Source organism: Pomacea canaliculata, linkage group LG10, assembly GCF_003073045.1.
Source record: "Pomacea canaliculata isolate SZHN2017 linkage group LG10, ASM307304v1, whole genome shotgun sequence".
NCBI lineage: Eukaryota > Metazoa > Mollusca > Gastropoda > Architaenioglossa > Ampullariidae > Pomacea > Pomacea canaliculata.
This window is the reverse complement of record NC_037599.1, coordinates 1,652,456-1,676,274: the sequence shown is the minus strand read 5'-3', so window position 1 is coordinate 1,676,274 and position 23,819 is coordinate 1,652,456. Positions and strand designations below refer to the sequence as shown.

The window sequence follows — 23,819 nt, the reverse complement described above, 5'->3', positions numbered from 1 at the left end:
CTAATATTGCGTAAACACACGTAAACTGTTTTACTTTATAACATGTGTTTGTGTGTTTGTGTGTTGTGTGTGTGATGGTGATAGTCAATACACTGCTGCTGACGTTGGCCCGAAATCGAACAGATTGCCGTGCAACCGATATGGGGAAAAACCCACAGCCGTAGCTGGGTGTTTGCCGCTTACGTCATCATTACGGCCTCTGGCGGACATCTACCTGTAAACTACTAGAGAGACGACGACGGTGACGATAAAGAGCACGGGTGAGGGGAGAGAAGGGTGGGTAGAGTACGTGCCGCCGGCTTCAAAGCGATCTCGCGTGTCCGCCCGTCACCTTGACTATGTGACGTCACAAGGTGAGGACATGACGACACACGTGGTATATGACGACACACACGTGCTACGTGACGACAGCGTAGTTTTGTTAAACGGTTTTGTTACACAGGTGAGAACTGCTCAGTGAGGGAGGGAACGGGACAGGAGGGGAAGTGGGGCGGGGCTGTAGCAAATCTGAGGGAGACAAGCTTTCTAGAAGGTTCGCCTACAGGACGCTGGTGGTCCTAAACAGTTTGATAGTGACGCACCGGACAGGGAGACAACCCTTTGTACAACTGCGACTGGTGAGACTGTGGTTGAGTGGGTTGATGACATTAGGACTGACAGTTCTTCCGGGCAGCTTCAAACACACGGACATCGATATATATACACACACACATGCCACACATACACACATATACAAGAGGAAAGAAAGGCTGGTGTATACTGTGAGAGGAAGGAGGGACAGTACGAGAGGAGGAGGACGCATTCCGAGGGCGGGAGTTACGTCTTCCCTCTCGTGTCTCGACACAGCGGATGAACGAGTGGCGCGTGTTTGTGAGTGGCCTCCCCTTTGCCGGGCGATCGATGCAATGTGTTGCAAGATTAACTCGCGCTGCGGCCCCTTCCTCCCGTCCGCCATCACTCCATCCCCCTCTCGCCAGCGCCCTCTACCCTTCTTCCTCCTCCTTGCGTCCTGTCCCGCCCTGTGTCTGTCGGCGCAGCTGACGACGTCTGTGATGGGTGTTTCAGGAGGAGGAACAGCCTATGGCGCAGGAGCCTGACCGCTACAAAGTCATACGAGACAAAGACGCCGGTGACGACAAGGCACAGCAGCAGCAGCAGCAGCAACAGCTACAACAGCTACAACAACAGCAACTAAAGCTTCAACAACAGCGCGAACAGCAGCAACGCCTCGCCTACGCCGCTGCAGCCACTGCCAACGCTCGCTCCAGCGCGCTTGCTGTTGTGGCTGTCGCTGGTGGTGGGGTCACGCTGACAGGCGACCGCCGCGTTCCCACGGTTGAGTCGTTGGGGGAGGGGGGAGAAGGTGGAGGAGGTAGTGGTAGGAGCGCCGCAGCGGTGCCCGTTCTTCCCACCGGCGCGAGACAGTCGCAGTATGGCATTGCCACCCTGCGACCACCAACATCATCACCACTAACAACAGCACCAACGCCGCTGCCATCACAACGTCCAGCACCAGCACAACTGCGTCGACACCGTCGCACCGACGTCCGAGCCGGAGCTACAGCGAGAGCCGCAACGACAAGGACCGCAGCGCCGAGCGTCGCGCGCTGTACGCCGGGAGCAGCGGGGCCAGCAGTAGCAGCAGCTGTAGTGTGGAGAGACCGCTCATCGGCAACAACACAGGGCCCGGCTACTACCACCACCAGCAGCACCATCAACAGCAACCACAACCACAGCAACAGCAACAACAACAGCAACATCACCCAACGCCATCACAGCAGCAGCAGCAGCACTTGCCGTACCACCACGTTCTGCCACAGCAGCAACTTCACCACCATCCACAGCATCAGCACAATCTGCAACAACAACAGCACCACCACCAGCAACAACAACAACAACAACAACAACAACAACTCCTCGTCATGGCAGCAGGGCTCGCGTGGGCAGCATCGGCAGTGGCGGCACGGCGTGCAGCGTGCTTGAGATGGGCATAAAGAGCATGGAGGTCGAGGACGATTCCTTCGTTGTGGAGACGGTGGAGATCATCAAGCGACCGGGACAGACCCTCGGCTTCTACATCCGAGAGGGCAATGGCTTCGACCGTGTGGACGGAGTCTTCATCTCGCGCATCCAGATGGGCACGGTGGCGGAGAGCAATGGCCTCCTGCACGTTGGCGATGAGATCCTGACAGTCAACAACGTGCGCGTGGGCAACATGTCTTTGGATGATGTCGTCATCCTCATGTCCATCCCCAAGAAGCTGGTGCTAAGCATCCGGACTCGCAGGAACTGCAACAAGAACAAGTCGTGCCCGTCGCTGGCCCTGACGGACAAGGACGACGACGACGATGAGCCCCCGATCGTGGTGCTCAAGAAGGGGCGGTCCTCCTCGGCCACGGCCCTGGAGATGACCGAGAAGTGCCCGGACGCCTTCCCGCCGTACGCCCAGTATCCGTTCCATCCAGCGGACTACCTCCAGCCCAAGCGGGATACCCTGCACGACCGGCCTACCTCATCCTCGCGCTACGCCAGCATCTTCATCTCCCCCGACAAAGCGCAGGCTCGGCTGTTGACGGACGAGGCGTTGGACAGCGGTAACTCTAGCGACGGTTCTCTGCCGAGGAGCATAGACTCTGGTCGGGAGCTCCCCTACGGAGGCGGGCAGGACGTGGAGTTATCGGCAGCCGACAGCCCCGGATCCTACGTGAGTCCCTCCACCACCATGGTAGGTTCTGGCGGGGGCGCCAACTTCGTGGGTGACCGCGAGTACATGAAGTACCTCCTCCCGGACCGGAAGCAGACGCCCAAGTCGCCTTCCAAGTCGATTCCCTTGGCCGCCCTGTCTCCTTCACACGCTGGATACCTCTCTGACGAAGGTTCCATGTACTCGGAGCCTCCCTACATGAACCTGGGCCCCTACAGGGAGGGCTCTGCCCATCCCTCCCTACCGAACCGTTCACGAGGACAGGAAATCTCAGGAAAGACTGCGGGACCTCTTGCAGTCCAAGTCCCGGTACAACCGCTTGCTGCGGAGCCGGTCACCCGAGTGCTACAATTCCGATTCGGAAGTGATTTTCACACATCAGCGCCCTCAGGATTCTCGCGGTTTCGCGTCGGACTACGAGACGTACGCGGGAGCCGCAAGTGACGATGACGGACCCGTGTACTCCATCCCCCTCATGCCTTCCAGCAGCAGCTCCGAGCTGGAGGTCCTGCTGCAGAAGTTCACCACCCTGTCTCAGGAACTGCAGCAGGAGCAGAGCAAGTTGCAGCGACAGCTGTCGTCTCGAGAGAAAGGCAGTGAGTACCCGCTTTCTTCTACCCGGTGTATGAGTGTGTGTGAGTGTGAGCGAGTGTGTGTTTGTATTTGTGTGTGTGCATGAGAGTGTCTGTAAGTGTGTGTGTTGTGTGTGTGCATGGGAGAGCGTGTGTGTGATTCCAGGGCTTCTGTTGTTGTGTCTGCATGTGTGTACAGGCGCAGGCGAGTCAACACGCAGTTTGCATTATTTTATTAAATGTTTATCTGTTGTTGATGTAAGTGACGTGTGCTGTGGAGGTCTATTCCTCCAGTAAGTACAAGGTTTAGGTTAAAAACTGTTTTCTGAGGTTCATAGATGCGTGGTCATGTGTGTGTGTTATAGACAGTAGGAAACATTGTTGTGAGAACACAAGCTCATTGTTTACTACAATAGTCGGGTACAAAGCATTGTTTCTACCCGTGGTGTCGCTGCGGTGCTGATGTTTGGTTCCTTCCACCTGACAAACTTATTCTTGTGGCGCCTCAGTGTAGTAACATTGACTGATGTTGTCTCATGCCTGACAGGCTGACAGCTTAGTGACAACTAAACACAGAGTTTCAGGTGTAGGTGAGCTAAACATGGGGGACGCCACCCGACCACACAACTCTTTCTATCTGTCACTCTCACCCTCCTCCCTCCCTTCGCTTCTTTCTTTCTCTCCCTGTGTAGAATAGTTTCAACCGAAGTCACCAACACATCGTGAAATATAAATGAAAACATCAAAAAAGTCTCCGAGGCAACTTGCCCCAGCTAAACACATCACGTGACCGAGCCGTAACCGAAACAAATGTTTCTTGCAAATTTAATGAGCATAGACAGACGGTGGGTAGCACTGACACCCCCCTCTCTCTCTCTCACAGACACACAGAGCAAGGTGTGTACCACGTGACCAGATGCTGATACAACATCCCGTCTTTATGTACCCTAAGGTTAAGTTACACACGTGACGAGGCCACATCCATAATATCAAGAAGAACCCTTGACCTGACAGGGTCATAAATATATCAGGAAACCTGCTGACCTGACTTGTCATTTAGAAACCTCTGACTGACTGATTCAACTGGCCTTCTGTAGATGGCGCTGCTTGAAAAGATCATGAATGATAGCGAAACGAATGTTAAGGAAATCACCAGAAAACGAGAAAAAGCTTGTCTGTTGTTCATTTTAAGACGGGTGTACAAAGGTCAAGTCTCATGCAAATCAGGAGACGGCGTCTGCGACATTGTAGACCTTCGTGGGCAAGTACTGATGTTGGTGGCAAGTACTGATGTTGATGGCAAGTACTGATGTGGGCACATACGTACTCTCTCTCTCACACACATACGTACTCATCTCTCTCACACACATACGTACTCACACACACATACACACACGTACTCACACACACACACACACACACACACGTATAACTCAACACACACACACAACACACACACACACACACACACACACACGTATAACACACACACACACACACACACACGTATACACTCACACACACACACACACACACACACACACACACACACCAACGTATACACTCACACACACACACACACACACACACACACACACACACACGTATACACTCACACACACACACACACACACACACGCACACACACACGTACTCACACACACACACACGCACTCACACACACACACACACACGTACTCACACACACACATGTTCATTCAGGCTCGCGCCACAGGAAACATCAGGTGAGAGACATGTCGCTGCTGTTGCTGTGGTGGTGGCAGCGCCTGGCGTGGGCGACTGGTCGCTAAGCATGTGACGTCATCAACACCCGGCCTCTCCAGGTCTCATGCATAATTAACGAATTATGCGATATTCGGAAGATTTGCCAAGTGTGCTTTTTGTAAACCTCACTCTGCTGTTGTCCAAATAATTATCTGCCCTGATACTTGAGAGAGACAGAGAGCGAGGAGAGACAGATGGAGTTAGGGAAGGAGGTACCACGTAGGTCCCACATGGAGAGTAAGGGGAGAGTAAGCCACACACCTCCCTTTCCCCCCGTACCTAACCCCCACACCACTTAGTCGTCTTGCTTGCCTCCCTTTGCTGATTATTACTTGAAAAATGCATCAGCCGTTATATTTCCTCCATGTGACGCATGGAGGTCACGTGGAAATGACGCTGGCTCCACCACCGTTAACCAATGACGTCACAAAGCAACAGACTTTCAAAAACAACAACAACAACAACAAAACTGTATGTCAGCATTAAACATTCAAACACATAGGTGCATAGATCATGATGGTTACCTGTGTACAGTCAACATTAAACATACAGGTGTGCAGTTCAAACATACAGGTGCACAGTTCAAACATACAGGTGTGCAGTTCAAACATACAGGTGTGCAGTTCAAACATACAGGTGCACAGTTCAAACATACAGGTGCATAGTTCAAGATGGCTGTGTGCGGTGTCTAGGATGTCGACGTGATGCGTTGTGTGGTCAGTGATGCGATTGTGTGACATCAGGCCCCACGACTAGGTGATACTTGCCAGGTGGCGCTGTAAGATATATATATTAGTATAATGCAGCTTACCTCAGTTACATCCTTGTCAGATGTTGTCCATCAGTTTTTTAAGATAAGATCGTATTATCGCATTACATGCGAAGCAGATCACCTGTTGCAGCTCCATCATCGAAAGCTTTGCAGCAGTCTCTTCGTCTACCCAGTCCTCGGTGTAGTCCCCTGCTTCAGATAACACCCGCAAGTCAATCTCGAGTTCATGGCTTCTGCAGAATTTGCGATCAGAAGACTTCATTGAACTCTTGCTCCGGGAACAATAGATTCTAAATTTAGTTGGCGTAGACGTCGCACTGCATCTTTGTCACACAAACCGAGATCCGCTTGGCTCCATCACCTGCAGGATTCGTGTTGACGACCTGAAGTATTCTGATTACTCCACCCTCAGTCGTGGGTGCGGGTAGCTGTAGGCAGTTCGGTAGCAGCGCATACCCAGGCTGGCTTGAACATTACTTGTCTGGCTGTCAGCAAGTCTTCAGTGAACCTTGACTTCATTACAAGAGAGGAGAAGGTATAAAATAATCAACTGTCTCAAACTGCACAAGTGATTTTTGCCAGGATGTCCTCATCCTTTCCACCTTCGTTTGTGTGGGAGCTTGTTATCCTTTCTTCCCCCGACTTTGGTATTAGACATGCAAGGGGTGAGCGGGTACGGGTGGTGTGCGCTGCGGGTGGCAGTGGGGTGGGTCTGGGCCTCCCCCGACCATTGATTGCACGGCGCTCCCCCGAATGACGGTGAGCACGTGCTGGCAGTGCTGCCTCCCGACATCCACACAGTCGCCCCTGTCGTCAGACGTGCTATCCCACAGTGCAACCTGTCGATAACGACCCCTACACCCGGCTTTCAGTGCATTGTGATGCTCGTGTGTATTCACACACTTATCGGATGACAGGGAGGACAATGAGGGCCGTGTGCAAATGAGTGAGAGTGCTCCGCTCGCTGTGTGTACGTGAGGTCGTGCGTGCGTCTGTGTGCGTGTGTGTGTGATTGTGTGTTCATATCAACTGAAACTGTTTGATCAGTTCAATCTAATTTACACCTTATTTTCACACCACGGTGCACAAAACCATTTACGGAGGAAAGCAAACAACCACATGAGGATCACGTGACTACCTTGCACTGACTGACCGACTCACAGAATGAAGTCAGTAGAAATATTCAGTGCAGGTTAAACAAACGTTTTTCACGTGCATTGTCGTCCTGGCCATCTTTTTTGTTGCTCATAATCGCAGTATGCTTGGAGTTGTTACTATGACCAGTGGGATCCTGTGGTTGTTGCCGCTGGAAACTCCATTTTCTTTCTTTTTTTTTTTTTTTTGTTAGTTGGGAAAGTCTTTACAAATACACGGGTGGCTGTCGATCTGATGATGATAGTGGGGTTTGGGGGAATAGGAGAGTGGGCGTGGTGGGGGGATGACACGTGGTTCGGTCACGACTCATGTCAGAGGTCAAGAGGGGGGGGGGACCGCGTGTGTCTCTCCGCGATCATGTTTTGTCTCCCCATTGTGCGTGATCAGCGCGGTGTGCGTAATTAAGTGCGCGAGTGTCTTGTATTACTAATGACATAGTAAGCTTTCTTAATGTCTACTGACCCGGATACTGGGGTGTTTGTAATAGGGTTTATCGACCTGACCTCGTTGTGTCTTAATTAAGGTTTACTGACCGACATGTCGCCACATCGGGATTGAGGTTTATTGACCTAGTGACCGCCTTGTCCGGAGGTTTACTCAGTTTGTTTATAGCAGGGCGGACCCACCTGAGTACCGTGGTGTGTTGATGGAGGGTTGCTCATTAAGATATTGCTGACCGTCACATGACAGCGAGATATCATCACACGTGATCAGACACGCTTGACTTCATTCGTCTTAACCTTTTTCATTAACCTTTGTGCGACTACAAATTAGACAAGTAACATCTCAGAATATGTGGCAAGTCAATTCAATCTCTTTTCTTAGTCTGCTCGTTAACTGCTTTGGTTTCTTGAAGTATATTTCTTTGAGTTTATGAGTATGTAGAAATTAACGGATTTAATGTAATTTATTTATCCTTTTCTCGCTAAAACAATTATTAGGAAGGTGAAAAGCGCAGAGTCGGCTGGCGACCTGAATAGCAACACAACATTCAAAAAAGATTGAGCCTATTGATGTTTTCCAAATAACTCCACACATTAACTTCGGAAAATCTTTTTCATGATCAACAGATGCATAAAACTTCTAAAGACAAAAAGCTAGATACATCAATCTTTCTAATCCTCTCTATGTTCTTTCTGTGACATATACTTACATCAGTGACAAGTGTTTTACATTACACACAAACTGTGTGGACACCTGGACATGGACATCATCTTCACACACGGCTGATATGATTATTGTCCTACAACCTGTAGCAGCCTGTGGTGGTTGTAGTATTGTAGTTGTGTAGTTGCCAGGCTGTGGACACGCTCCAGTTGCTTGTAACCCGGTGGTGGACACCACAAACACTCGTTGTCACGGCCTGTGTGCTGCTGATGGCGGGGAAAACAACCGGAACATCAAAGCAAAAAATCAGTGTTTGATGTTTTTAGTGAAACACCTGTCGCTGGAGCAGGAAACATGCTAATATCTGCAGTTATCATGTAGATGAGCATCACTTAAAGAACGATGGCTGCTCGGTCGATACGATACAGGGACGACCACACCAAAGCCAGCAGCAACAGCAGCAGCAACAGCAGCAGCGAAAGCAATTAGCCGCTGACGTGAATGCGGGAAATGATGAGGCTACACAGGCCTGAGGCAACAGTGAGGCAGCTTAGCTGTCTATAATTATTTGTTAGTCCCTATATTTGTTATTGTCTGCAATCGTGTAAGGTAAGCTTGTATGTGGGTATCGAGCAGTAAAACGCTCTTGTAGCTGTTACACTGCGATTCAATGACTTGGACGAGATGTTGAGTTTATCACATGACATACCATAGTGTCAGACTTTGTCAAAAGCTTTTTGAAAGTCTATGAAGTTGTGATAGAACTCCCGCTGATGCTGAAGATGCTTCTCTATCCGGGTACTAAAGTTGAGAATCTGTTCAACTCTTCCTGCGGGTCTTCTAGAAGTTCGTCAGTGGTGGCGCTGATAGTGCTTGTATTACTTTCACCATGACTGCTTGGCTTATAAGGCTTCAGATTAGGATACCCTCTTAAAAGAGCGTCTGAGATCGTTTAGCCATTTTGTTGCTCACTGCGAGTGACTTGTACAGACTGTACTTCTAAGTAACCTGATGTTATCGCCACATCAGATCCCGTCCAACATATACTTGTGCTGGCATTTCCCGTGGTTGTTTCTCCTTCCGTCTTTCATTTTCAGTCCATGTTTCCTTGTGTCCCAAGCACTGAATGCATGCTCCTTCGTTGTTGTCGGCCATCTATAGTCCGTTCTGTAGTCCACACTTGGTGGCCCCATCTCCTCACCAAGTGAGACAACGACCAATACCTTCGTCCAAAGGGCCACCCTAGTCGCAAACACCTGGGGAGTGGGTCCTGACCTCTACCTGTATCGTGGAAACCCTCCCCCTTGTCAGTCTGACCATTTTCTGTTTAGCTTTATTTTTTGCCAAGACTAACCGCAAAGCAGGGGCCACTCAAAGGGCACTAGTGTCTAGGTTTTCCTCTGATATAATATTATTATACATGATGCCAACATTGACCTTCTGTCCGACATGCCTCTACCTGTCTCTCTCTCTCTCTGGCGAGCTTTCTATTACCGGCTGTTATACCAAATAACCAAGTTCTTGCCAGTGAGAGCGGAGAGAGGGGGAAGGACCTTTCTTGTGTCCTCCACGTGGATGTCCCAGTCCACTGACAACAAGAAGCTTTGTCCGACATGGCGCCTGCCCAGGTCTTGTTTGTCAGGGATGTGGCCCCACACGTGCTGCACAACAGCTGGCAATATAACCCAGGGTCTTAGCTCCTACATTCTTAAATCAGACATCTTGAACCATGTCATGAACTGTCAATACCCATCATTATTTTGCTTCTTTGATGCGTGAGGACGATGGAACAAATGGGAAGGGGTTACAGTGTTCATCATCGTCAGTGGGCTGGCAAAGACGATAAGACATACTCACAATCTTATTAGGATTAGGGATTTGCTTGGGTCGAAACGCACATTGGGCTTTATTTTGGGATATTTTTCTTCTCCTTGGCGTTTTTATGAGCGACAGCCAATCCTTGGAGACAGATGTTGCTGAAGAGATGTCTGATTAAGATGACGGTCGAAGCACGGGGGTAGCACTAGTGAGCTCGGGATAGCATACACCTTAGTCTAGGAACAGGGAGGGATGATGTGGATCACCCCCCTTCATAGTGACGAGTGAAGTTTTGAATGTTTAAATCCCTGACTTGGTTGACTTCCAAGAATGTTTGTGCATCTGGTGTTTGTCGGCGAGAGCATGTTGCACTTCGGGCGGCGGTCCCTAACCTCTCAGCATGTTTGCTGTTCCCTAGTAAATTGTTTTATGTCTGCAGAATGGTGATAATGGCTAGAGAATCATCGTCATTTCCGTCATCCAATACACAAGGGATTGTAGACAATTGTGATAATGCGGCAGCCACGAAGTCCTGACTTGCTGTCATCTTTCAAGAAATAAAATAATCGTTTCTTTTCGTCTTTTCATACAAAAAATGCCCTTTCTGCAATTTTTTTGTTTTTTGAAACCGAGGATGTAGTGTTATCGTCAGCAACAGGGAGTGCACAGAGGCTGTGGTGAGGCGAGGCTGTCATGTCATCAGTGACTGTAATTGCGGTCCCGCTGTTTGTACTCGACTTGACGTTCTCGTGTTTGCCGAGAACTTTGCCGAGGAACATTAACGATCGTCTCCTGCAGTAGATGAAGGGTTGCACAGTTCAGAGCTGTGAGTGGAATGTAAGCTGTGAAAATGTGCACTTTGAGCCAGATTAATGTTTCATCTGTTCTGAGGCATCGCTTTTGCCAGCGCACAGAATTTTAGGGAGCTGGAGCGAAAAGTAGGCAAAGAAGAGAAGAAGCAGATGATGATGATGATGATGATGATGATGATGATGATGATGATGATGATGATGATGATGAATTTGTCTCTATGCACACTGGCCAACGGAACTGGTCCATGGGTTAACTTGTTTAATATTGCGAAGAGAGTCTTACAGCTTCTTCTGCTCCATGTTAGGGTGGAGGTCTCATCGAGGGAGGATTACTTCCCCTCTACTAGTTTAAAGTACAGAAGAGTTGTCTCCCGTCCTGAGATGTACACACCACAGATAATCTCCCAGTTACCGTACCGTTATATCTTCCATCATCATCCTCCATCATCTATTACAGGGCCATGTTATCTATGTTACACCTGCAAGCAGACAATTAGTTCTCGTATAGCTGGCTTTTGACATTTCTCTGTCCTGGTAAATAGAGAGCAAAGCCTAGTTATGTTCTCTGTAGCTGTCAGCTGAAAATTAACAACAGATAGCTTACAACATTTTTAATATCTGAATTACGTTTCTTTAATAATAATAAATGCAAAACTTGTAAAGCGCATACTCACACACCTAAGGAGCATGCTCTTAGCTCCTAAGAACAAGAACAAACATGGACAGCATACGAGGGACAGCAAAACAAATAATTCACAACAGTACTAATGATGAATAAAAAACAAGTGCAAAAAACGCAAAGAGGAACAAAGAAGCAAAAAACAAGAACTGAGAATATATATCAGCCACTCACAACAATTCAGTTTCTTCCGTCTTTTGTTCAGCAATTCTGAGCACTGATTTCGCCGAGAGTTTGTTGAGGTGTCGCTGTTATTGTAACCACGCATCACAGATGTCTTCGTACGCTGCACAAACAATGTAATTATTGGGAGATACCAGGATTTGACTAAAAAAAGTCTACAGACCTTAATCTTGAAAGAAAAATAATTATTTAGATTTTGTGATATTTCATGACCAAACATTGTAAAAGCTACAAGCGGACCTTTGACCTTTGACTTAGATTTCCTGTCCTTGCTTTCAGGACCAGTTCACATGCCCCTTGCTCGGCCAGCGGACTCCGGACTCATGGACGCCTATGGTCATCGGCCTGCGTCCAGCAGAGGTTCACCCGGCCCGTCCAGGCGGGCCATCTCCACGGGCACCCAAACGCCTGCCGGCGTGCACCCGTCCTCCCGAATGATGCCCAAGCCCGCCTCTGAGTCCCCCTTCTTGTACCGGCAGTTCACCCTGGACGACCAGCTGGACGCCAGCAAAGACCAGCAGCCGTCACGAGGAGGAGGTGGAGGGATGGGGCTCAGCACGTCTGTTGGCGGGGGGATCGGCGGGGGGAGCGGTGCTGGCTCCGATGGGGTAGGAATGGGCCTCGTTCAGCGGCCAGGACTCATCACGGGTGGACTGCCCCTCGCCACGTCACCGGGCAAAATGGCGGCTGATGTTTCCACGGCAGGAAGAGCAGGGACCGCCTCTGCCGGCTCCGCCACCCCCACCTCTGCCAGACTACGGGATCTGCACTTCTCCCGCAAGCCCCTACACATCCCCTACAGCGAGTTCGAGCCTTACCGCGCAGACATACGCAAGAGGGTGGAGATTAGCCGCAGCTGCGGACTGGACGGACTGCTGAATATCCACGTCATGTCCGGCCAGGGCCTCAAGTCCTCCAAGACCAGCCTGCGCGACCTGTACTGCGTAGTGGCCGTGGACTCGCTGAACAAAGCCCGCACCATGATCCGCACCGGCGCCATCAACTTCGACTGGGACGAGGCCTTTGACGTCGACCTCGAGGACTCCAAAGAGGTCTCCTTTCTCATCTACCACTGGGACCCAAGCTACAAGCATCGCCTGTGCTTCCACGGCTCCGTCCTGCTGCCCGGCTACGTCGTCAGTGGTCAGCGCCGCTACGTGGCCATCAAGATGGAGCCCAAGGGCATTCTTTTTGTGACACTGATGTACAAGGAGCCCGCCCTGTCCCTCCAACGCCTGCCTTCCTTGCGTAAGAACGCCCTCTTCGGGATGGACCTGGAGGCCGTCATCAAGAGGGAGAACTCGGGCTTCAACGTGCCGCTGCTGGTCAAGAAGTGCGTGGAGGAGGTGGAGGCCCGGGGCCTGGAGACGGTTGGCATCTACCGCCTGTGTGGCTCCGCGCGCCGCAAAGCCATGCTGAGGGAAGCGTTTGAAAAGAATGCTGCAGCGGTGGATCTCTCACCTGAAAACGTCTCGGACATCCATGTCGTCACTGGTGAGTGTTGTAATGCTCTCAATTGTTACAACTTGTATCAGCATACCATCTGAGCCATTATCTGTTGGTATTGGTGAGTACCCTTACCTGTTGTAACAGGTGTACACCATACCGTCCTGGTGAGTACTGTATCTTAGACGGTGTGGCTGTCATTTCCAACCATTTTTTCCTCTTGCTAGATGACAGCCCCTCCCCTCTCTCTAGAAAATATTTCAGTTTGGTCACCATGATCTTTAAACAATAATATTTTTGGGGTTGGTTGCCTGCATTGTAGAGACAGTCCTTCTTTTATCTCTTTGCTTAGTCAGTTGTTTTGTTTTGTTCTTTTACCATGAATGAATGTGTTCTTATTAATGATAAAGCAACTTGGCTGGGCTGGCACTCAAGCCCTAGTGATCCCTAAAGGAATCTATGAAAAGGTTTGTAATCCAAGAAACGGAGTAACTGCCACTGACCAGAACACTCAATGATGTCAAATTACAGTTTCACTAGTCGCCCAAATGGCCATAGAGAAATCTCCGAGTGACAAAGTCTTGTGATACAAACCAAATTTGGCCATATGAACATCTGTGGGTGAAAAGATCTAGTGACATATCCCAGATGCATGGGTTCATATCTTATGCATATTACAAGATGATAAACCACGTCTGAATAGCAGATGAAAAAAGGAAGCAGGAGTGCATGAAAAGAATTAAATGTTTATGCTTCTGCAAACCTTTTGTTCACTTCTTTATTGAGTGGACTTATTATAGCTAAAACCTGAAAGTGCAAAATCTGTATGCAGGGCTGCCAGATGGTGGTAGAGAAGAAGAATAGTGTACTAGTCAGGAAAAAACTACAACTGACAAGCTCATGTTCTGACCTTGATTTAGGGCTGCATTCCGCCATGAAAACACCTCCATTTTGAATGAGGAATTCAATTAAGCTGTAAATTTAATAGAACTTTATTGATTTTTTTCATGTCTTATTCCAGTCCCCAACAAATTCAACACTTAAAAGTCTTTTCCTGCAAATGTTTTTATTAAATGGCATTAAACTAACAAATCATCCTTTTTACTCAAGACTGTTTATTCAAAAATAACTTTTTTTCATTTTAAAAAATCTACCAAGCACCAGCAAACAAAAAAAAATGTAAATTAAATTTTTATTTGCTGAAACTTAAGGTATATTCTCTGGAGACTTAAATGATATTTTTTAGAAGCCATCTCGCTTGTTAGACACATTCAAGCTCTTTCCCAATCCAAGGCACCATTAGCATCCACTGTTACCCACATTCCCATGACACCCAAGATTTAAGGGGAGGGAACTGGTTGCTTTTCTGGTTTTATTCATTAAGAGCTATTAAAGAGAAAATCTCAACCAAAAGTGATAATGGCAATTTCTAACCCACAAACTTCAAATATCAGGGGTTAATTAATGGATTGCCAGGAAAGATTGTTGTACACAAAATTCAATTTACTGGTTGAATGAATATCGTTAATTACTTCTCCTGTTCCACGTGTGTGCTGTTTCAGGAGTACTGAAGGACTATCTGAGGGAACTGCCAGAACCACTATTTACTAATGCCCTCTACCAGATGTTGTTGGATGCCCTTAGTGTCCGGTTGCCCAGTGACCCTGAGGGCAGTGCTAAACTCATGCTGAGTATACTTGAGTGCCTTCCAACCGCCAACCAGGTGAAGAACTCATACTTTTTCTCAGTAGCGCTGCCTTGATCTGTACCTGCCTCTTTCCTCATTTCATTTATTTGTTTGTCCTCTCAGCCACTTGCTATTTACAACCATCAACAATATTTTAGATTGTTACAACCAAGTTCATACATGTCAGTTGCTTCTCTTACAACCATTTGAGTTACATGTCAGCTAGTGTAAAGTCTCTCCATGCTGTCACATTCTTCCCAGTCATAACATTCTCTTACAACTTGCTCCTAGGACACAATGGCCATGATTCTAAATCATCTTCGGCGGGTGGCAAGTCACAGTGAGAAAAACAAGATGACAATTGACAACCTTGCCATCTGCTTCGGCCCAGTCTTGCTCTGCCCTGCACCGGCCACCTCGCCTGACCCCACCCTCGACTTTCGCAAACACATCGAAGTTCTGCGATACCTCCTTGAGATATGGGAGTATGACAATGGTACCAGTGAATCAAGTATGTTGAAAATTCTGTGTCTTGGACTATATATACACACACAAACACACCTTAAAATATGTGTATTCATGTGTGTGTGTCTTTCTTCCTGCTTACTCTTAATTGCCTTCTTCCTTGAATTTTGTGCAGTGTATCTGAACATTTACTAAATATTCCTTTGTCTGCTTTCTACTACAAAAGTTTCTTTTATCTCAGATGTTGTGGCCTATTTAGGGTAGATAAAATCCAGTTGTGATGTGCTTATTTGTGTAATGTGCTGACTTTCTCAATGTTTCATCTAATCCTATAACTGTTTACTGTTTCATCTTCTGCATCTGTTTTCTTTTTATTGTTCTGATATGTCAGATTACTGAGTTTTATATGCCATAACTGTGTACTGTTTCATGTCCTGCGTGTGTTCTGTTACAGGCACCTCCCAGTCAGCAGCAGCTGAGGCTGTGGTCTCTCTGGATTCAGGGCCTGGCATCTTGTCAGCATCTGATTCACAAGCAAGCAGCCTGCGTTCTCAACCTGACCGCTCCAAGCAGGGCCACTCTACGCACAGCTCCCATTGTTGACCCTCAATCCACTCCAAGTAGCATAGCACTGCACTTAGTCATAATGTTTCTGCTCCATTCATTTACAGTGAGACTGAGACCAGAATGTGGATGCTGTTGACTGCAAATCCCTGCTTGGCTGTATGCAGGTCTGTCTGACCTGCTCTCCCAAACTGAACTTGTGGTTTGCCATAAACTAGACCTGCTTTTGAAAATGTGGGCTTTTGTTTGTTTGATTGGTTGGTTACTAGTTCAGAGATTGAAGAAGGAGGTGACATCATCCCAAGCAAAATGTGATGCTGCACATTCAAAAAGGACTAAGAATGAAAGTAAGTATTTGGAATGACAGATCTGTTGTGGATGATTTTTAGTCAGTGTTTCTCATGGAAAGGTGTACCTCCATGTTTCTTTTGGACTTTTGCTGCTCTTGCTCCATTGAGGTTCGCAGTTAGTTATTTCCCTGAATGGCTGTTTTGAAAATCTTTGGCCTTACAGTTTTCAGGAAGTCCTTGAGAACAGATTGATACCGTTTTTTTGTCACATTGTCAGCACCAGCTAGCAATCAAGCTTATTTGGCAAGTGCTCATTTGGCAACCATTTCTGACCTGGCCAGTCATTTTGTTTTGCGCCTGTTTCAGCATTGTCCAGATGCTGGGTAGCTGAGCTTGTGTTGAAGCTTTATAGTTAAGGGCATTACTGCTGCTTAAGTTAGGTATTGCCACAGGGCTGTTGTATTGGTGTGTCTTTCCTTAAGTATATCTGTCACATGTGATCACAAGAGATTAAGATTTTGGTATCTTACAATGTTGAAAGCTCTAAGGCATTTATTTAATTGGTACTGTTGAAGTTTTGTTTTACTGTGGAACCTGATCAAACCAAAGCTACAATTTGTGAGAGCATGGTCTGAACTTCAGACTTTAAACCATTTTTAATGAAGAATCTAAAATGCATCGTATGTGCATTTTATATTTGTTGGAGTTTTGAGTTTCTACACCCTACGGGCTTTTGTTTTGTTTGGCTGCACTTTAAATATGTTTGTTAGTTTTTCAAGATCATATATAGTGCATATCTTCTATATTACTTCATTAAATGCATGAGACTGGGTCTGTGTGTGAGCGCCTGTACATGCACATGTGTGTGTGCATGAATGTTTCTGTTTATCATGCATGCACACATGTGCATATGAGTGATAGATACAGATAAATATCTGTGAGAGACAGAGGTATGCATGGAGCTAAACACAGCCTGAGATCTCAAATTCACATTATTGCAAAGTTCAAAGACAGGTTTTTTTGTGAGTACAAGAAGCCCTGACAGAGAGACCTTCTTACAAAATCTCCATGAGACTGTATATTGACAGACTCACAAGAATTTTTGCAGATCACATTCTTAAAATTTGTACAGCAAAAAAAAAAAGATTCAACATGACAGTGATAATAGGAACATTTACCAAGAGAAGAACACTTTTCTGTGGTACAACGTTTCAATGTATGTCAATATATTCTGAGTTTATGGGTTGCATTTTACGGTTTTATTGATTCTTTTGGCTACCTTGCCATCATATTGCTTTATTATCCTTAAGTATATTTTGCAGTATTCTATAGTTAATGGCAAGAAGCCATACTACAGAACTGTTGCTGATGTGACAAATTAACCACCAGAATCCCACACATGGAAAAAATCATGTTGGTTTCAGAGGTGCCCAGCCTATGGCGCACGGGCCACATCCGGCCCGCAAAGGTGCCTCATCCAGCCTGCTCACTTTAACCAAACACAACATAATTTCATTTTTAATGTCATGATTCTGACAAAACTGCCATGTTCTGGCCCCCAAAATTTTATATCATGTCCAATGCGGCCCTTGAGTGAGAAAAGGTTGGGCACCACTGGTTTAAAAGAAAGAATACTTTTCACTGTTTAACATTGTTGCATTGAAGATAAATTACTGCAGTTTTATCATTTATTTGCATCACCATGGGTAGACTGTAACTTGTTGTGGCCATGTTTGTGAATGATATCTTAGGTGTGAGTGTTCAACTCTGTGGTTGTGATAGCAGCAACGCAGACCCTGTGATGCTCAAATTCAGAATGTGATCCCTATATTTGGTGTCCAGTCACTTAATCCCCAGACACTTCATCCCCGACACTTCATCCCCGACACTTCATCCCCTAGACTTTTAATCCCCAGACACTTCATCCCCAGACACTTAATCCCCGACACTTCATCCCCAACACTCAAGAACAATTTTCATATCATATGTTGAAAACATTAAATTTACTTGCTTATATGAACTTTAACTAATGTTGTTGATGTTCAAATGACGTTTGAAGTTAAAAGCATGATTTGAATTTGAATTTCAATTAAATTTTTCGCTGACTTCATAATTTTATAGTTAAGGATTTAGTTTAGGGATTAAGTGTCTGGGGATGAAGTGTCTGGGGATTAAAAGTCTAGGGGATGAAGTGTCGGGGATGAAGTGTCGGGGATGAAGTGTCTGGGGATTAAGTGACTGGGAACCCCTATATTTGAACCTGAAAGCTTAAGGTGGTCACCATAAAGCTTTTTTCTTATTCTGTCTCCATCACCACTAGGTGGTCAAGGCTTTTGCTGTTGTTCATGACCTATTTTACAGCAAAGCCAAAAAAAGATAAAGGTACAGTTACTTATATCCATTGAAATGAATTTAATTTCAAATGTAGCAAAACAAAAAACACTGCTTTAAAATTTTTAATTTAGATAAAAAAAAAATGAAAATGCAAGTTGGAACAAAAGAATCTTGAGCACACCTTTTTCAACAGCACTAGAACATGGTCACTGCATCTTTCATTCTGGACACAGCTATTAGCATTGGTCTCTTCTGGTTAAAATTATTAAATTTTTGTCAAATTGTAAGAACAGATTTTTAAAATCATTTTTCCTTTTATATCTATAACAAGCTAAAAATATATATATATGCATCTATCTTGGCCAAAATACAAAGAGGAAATGAATAGTATTTTAATGCTGTGACATACAAAGTAAACAATGATATTCTCATTAAAATGTCACAGGATGCATGCAGCAGTTTTCTTTCATTTAATGGAAGGTTTAGCTGTGTATTACTACCATCTCAACAGTTAACAATCATTAATAATTTCCCTTTTTCTTTTCAATGTCTGACAAGTGAAATTGGCTGTGAAGTAATACACATCCCTGACTCTGTGTTCTGTTCAAGAAGTTACTCTAGAGGCCCCTTTAAAATGGAGAACACATTTTTATCTGCTTTAATTGCTGAATTGAAATTATTACATGTGATGAGGTTTCATGCATAATATGATAGAAATCAGTCTCCTAGTTTCCTCTTCTTTCAGTGTGTCAATGCTTTTCATTAAAGTAAAGATTTAGTTATAAACATTACGCCTATCCCGAGTATTTATAATTCTTTTTTGATACACAAAAATGTCCATAAATATCAAAGGACCTTATGGGCACTTTAATATATGGACAGAGGTGGTCTATAATGCATCCCAACCCCTGATGGCAATTTAAGTAGCTCGCGCTCTGTTTGTAAGAAACAGTTATAAGTTTCTTTTCATTGTGTTTTACTCTGTTGTTTTTATTTCTCATATTCAGCTGATTAGTTATAATTGTTTTCAAGATGTACATCGATGTATCACTAGCAAATAAGCATTTTAGCTGCTTAAAGAGACAAAAAAAATTAACAGAAATTTATGTTTTTGGTGGAAGTTTTTGTCCACATTACTCTTTAGTGTACTAGCTACTTTGAGGTTATAATTAGCTTAAGATGAGTAAGCAGCTGAATGTTATTAACGTTGGAGAATAAGTCTGTCTGAAGCTGATAAGCTATTAGAATTTCATGGGGTTTGTTGATGATGCAGAATGTAAATGACTGAAGGTTACTAGCGAAGCTAGTGGATTTCACAGTATTAGAAATAAGAGTTACTGGCAAGTGGCAGAAGTAATACTTCATCATGCTTCTTAAAACAAAACAAATAAAACTAATTTAACCACCAACGGCAAAATTTAAATACAAAATTTTTGATTTTCAAGTGCACTGGCAGGGAATTCCAAAGTGGGTCCAAATATCTGAAAAGATTGCTTGCCATTGATGGTAAAGGATAACTTTGGTTGTTCAAGCAAAGAGGGCTATATCTTAACCTGCATGACGGTGCATGCTGGCAAATGGCAAATAAGAGTTGACAGGTAGTCAGAAAAAATGGTCTTAGTGTAAACAGGTAGTCAGGAAAATGGCCTTAGTGTAAACAGGTAGTCAGGAAAATGGTTTTAGTGCAGGCACTGAAAAACAAAAGACCACCTTTTATGTGGGTCCTATTTGGAACCAAGTGAAGTGTCCCGAGTAGTAAAGCAGGAACTGATTCTATCAGAAAAACTGTCATGAAGACATAAACACCTGCAATTCTTACTCAGTCTGTTGATTTCTCAGTTAATGTCCAAAAAGAAATAGAATGAGAGGAAAAGCTTCTTTCTATCCTCACAAGATATGCTTCTAACATGGCCTGTGCAGTGTACTTCCCTCTTAGTTATCATTTATATCAGGCTTCAATTTTTTTTTTTTTTAAATCTTCAGTGTTCACTTCCCTCAAGTTGCTGGTCTCTGCTTTCAGACTACTGCTTCTTAACTAGTAACCATAATAGATTCCATGGTGGTAATGCCTGTAACAGCATCATGAGTTATTGTGCCATGTGTGCACACATGTACGTATGCATCCATCCATATATGTATGCTTGAGTGAGAGTGTGTGGTGTGTGCACGCGCACATACAAGAGAGATTCTGCCCTTTTCTCACCCTCCAGTTTTTGCATGATTAGAACTGCCCAGTGTTTCAACTGTCAGACATCATTTATATAAACTAGGAAGTGTCTTCCCTGATTTTCATCTTGCAACCTTTAGAAAGGGAGATCACACTACATACTTTTTGTTATGCTGTTGGCAGAGCTACCTCCCATGATGAAAGGCTTTTGTTGTTACCAAGTTATGAACCCAAGAGTACTGCAGAGCTACCAATGATTAAACACAGTCTGTGACCTTCTGGTAGACAAAAGATCGGCGAGAACTGGACAAACTACGATGATTTACACACACACATCTTAAATCTTTCTTAAGTTGACACATTAAATGTTTCTAATTGTCAGTGCATACAATCAAGTAGAACATATTGCAGTACATATTCTTGCCAGTGTTTTTGAATAAGGTATAACTGCAAAAATAGTGCTACCCTTACCACTGCAAACTGATACTTTAACTTTGGAGCCCCAAACAATTTCAAGGCTATAAGAATATTTTAATTGCTAGAAAATGTTGAAAAGCACCTCGATCTGCTTTCTTCATAGTACCTCACACAAACGATATCAATGGTTAGCTGCCCTCATCTTTTTTGGCACTGAAACAGTAGTTCTGATCACCTGCCTTATGAGAGTCCAGGTAAGCTAAGGGTAAAACAATTCACTGGCACTCTAGCACCTCAGGCTTTAGTGTTGTAGTGGTCCATTTGGTCATGCTTCATGTATGTTAATATTTGAAATGACTTTCAGATTATTGGCACACAACAGTTATCAGCCAACATCAATTCTCCTCTTGTAGCTTCCAGAAAAGACGTAAGCAAGATTCCAGAATAAATTACTCTAAGCTGCCATGCAGTGTCATGGATCGAAGTAGCTGTCTCAGTGAACCTCCTGAAATATGTAAGAAAATCTCCTAAAACCTCTAAACTCCATAATGCAAAATTACCTGATAAAAGCAAACAAATCTTTTAAAAGAAGGAGACTGACAGGTTGCACACTGGGCAGTTTTCTTTCACTGCACTTTAAAAGGTTGTGCTATGTTTTCTTATTGCTCAGATGGCAGCAAACAGTGTTTAGACGACTGAGAGCCATGTAGCGGTGTTGTTATTGTTGCCAGTATAGTGGAACTGCATATTATGTGAATGTTTTGCACTTGTAACTGGAGCACAAAACTTCTCATAAATTGGTAGCAAAAGCTTTCCCCTCCTAAAATGAGCCTCTTAAATTTTCTGGTGTGGGTGACAGCTCTGCTTCAACTTCATCAATGATCACGTTTTGATGTCATCTAAATTTGTTTTAGGATTGTTTCAAAGTCAGACAACAATGTGAGGTGTGCTTTGAAGTATGTGATTCTTTGATCTTGATTGCAAACAAAAAATGTTTCATTGGCAATGTTATTCTTGGTCATTCAACCACACCATCCAAGGAACAGGTCCTCTCATTCACTGAGTTCTTTTTACTTCTAAACAGTGGCGTTGTATTGGGAAATAAAAGAATTACATCACTGCATGGTCAACGTTGGGAAAAACATTTCTCTCTTATCAGAGTCTCATTCATCTGCAGTTTTTGGCAATTTGTGCTTCTCTTTATTTTCATTTCCTCTGCCATTAACTAATCCCTTAAGGATCCAGATCACTAAGACATAAGTCAAATGTCTATCTTTGATTGTGATGCCTTAGTTGTCGAACTGAGACCAGTAACAACATTCTTGGAAAAAAAAGCACACAAACTGCATCAAAGTTTAAGCATTTTGTGGAAAGGTGATGCAAAACTAACCATCATGCATGTTATGCCAACAGGTGAAAGTCCGAGGGTGATAATTAAAATAACATGTACGTCAATAGGGCAAAATTTTAGGAATGTGCTGGAAAGAAAACTCATTATAAAGTATTTATGATGAAATGTTAGCAACTCTTACAACTGTGCTACCTGTTCTCCGCTAATTGTTCTGTGATTATAATATGATTAAGGGATATTTTTTGGTCAGTTTGGTATTTACTGTGCAATATTGCATTACTATGTGATTCTATCTACCCTCTCTTCTTTCATGTGGGTAATATATATATAATGTGAATGACTGTTAGAGCCCATTGGTGTTTGGATAACACTTGCTGGGTGTAAAATTCGTTTCAGGTATTTGCAAAATGTTGTTGCATATGCTGTTTCAATGTACAGATAGTTCTTGAGTAGTTTACCCAAAACTGATTGCGTTCAGATTATTATTTCATGTTTACATGTGATGTTAGACTAGATTCACTTTTACATCTGCGTGCACAATGCAGCAACCTCCCAATAGAGCTATAGTTTTTGGCTACCTGTGTAAATTACAAAATTTTCAATGTTTTGTCCATTAATCCGTGTGTGCTTGTTACTTAGTTACCTGTTTCTGGAATAAACAAATTTTCTCTTCTAGGTCTTTCATTAGGATTATTGGAGTTAAATATGCGATACTTTGAAAAGGCTGCAGTCAAAATTAAGCTTGTTCTCGTTTCTAGGCATCATTTGTTTTTGAAATAGATGATTATACCATGTTGCACTTACTGTAGATTATCAACGGACACATTAACATTTTATTTGCTATGACAAGGTATTTCATAACAATCCAAAACACCATCCAAAGTTGAGTTGTCAAAGGCAATATGAGACAAAAAGTAATTGTTGAAATAATTCAGCCTGAGTACAGTGAGCAAAGGTATCAAGCCAACTCCAAAATGAAGATCCTGTATGATGTTTCCATAGCCATTGTTTATGCATGCAGAGTTACTGGCCTTGATTTCTTGTAGCTGTAATTTTCATGTTTGTGTGAAAGGATCTGACAATATTGTAGATTACAGAATAACTGAATGCCTGTATTACATCTGGAATGCAAGGGCGACTATCTTAACAGTAACAAATAAATGTGAGTTTACATCTACAAACTGAAAAGTGTTTTCACACATTATGCCACAGGAAATAAATGTTCTTTTTTGTAAATGCAATGGGCAGCCTTTTGGATTCATACTTTCTTCTCTTTGTTCGAATGTGAATAATTGGATACGAATATTTCTTTGTTATAAAGCTTTACCAGTCAACCAACAAATTAGTGGTGGGTATTCAATGAAATTTCAACATTCGGATATCTTGGCTAAAAGTTTCTTTTGAACATTTACTCTGGAAATATAATCACAAACTTTAACCATGGAGCAAGCTATTGTCTTGAAACTCGAGATACACTCCCTCAGTAGAGCACAACATCCACCTTGATGGTT

At 44.5% G+C, this 23,819-nt stretch overlaps 1 protein-coding gene across 1 annotated transcript; it reads left to right on the top strand.

Annotated features, from left to right (window-relative positions):
* Positions 1 to 1,913: 1,913 nt before the first annotated feature.
* Positions 1,914 to 17,873, top strand: LOC112573876 (rho GTPase-activating protein 100F-like). Its single transcript, XM_025254534.1, is given in 6 exon segments — positions 1,914 to 2,967; positions 2,969 to 3,300; positions 11,867 to 13,081; positions 14,596 to 14,756; positions 15,012 to 15,231; positions 15,640 to 17,873. Coding segments are annotated over 6 exon segments (3,060 nt in total). The 5' UTR covers positions 1,914 to 1,984; the 3' UTR covers positions 15,789 to 17,873.
* The last annotated feature ends 5,946 nt before the right edge of the window (positions 17,874 to 23,819 follow it).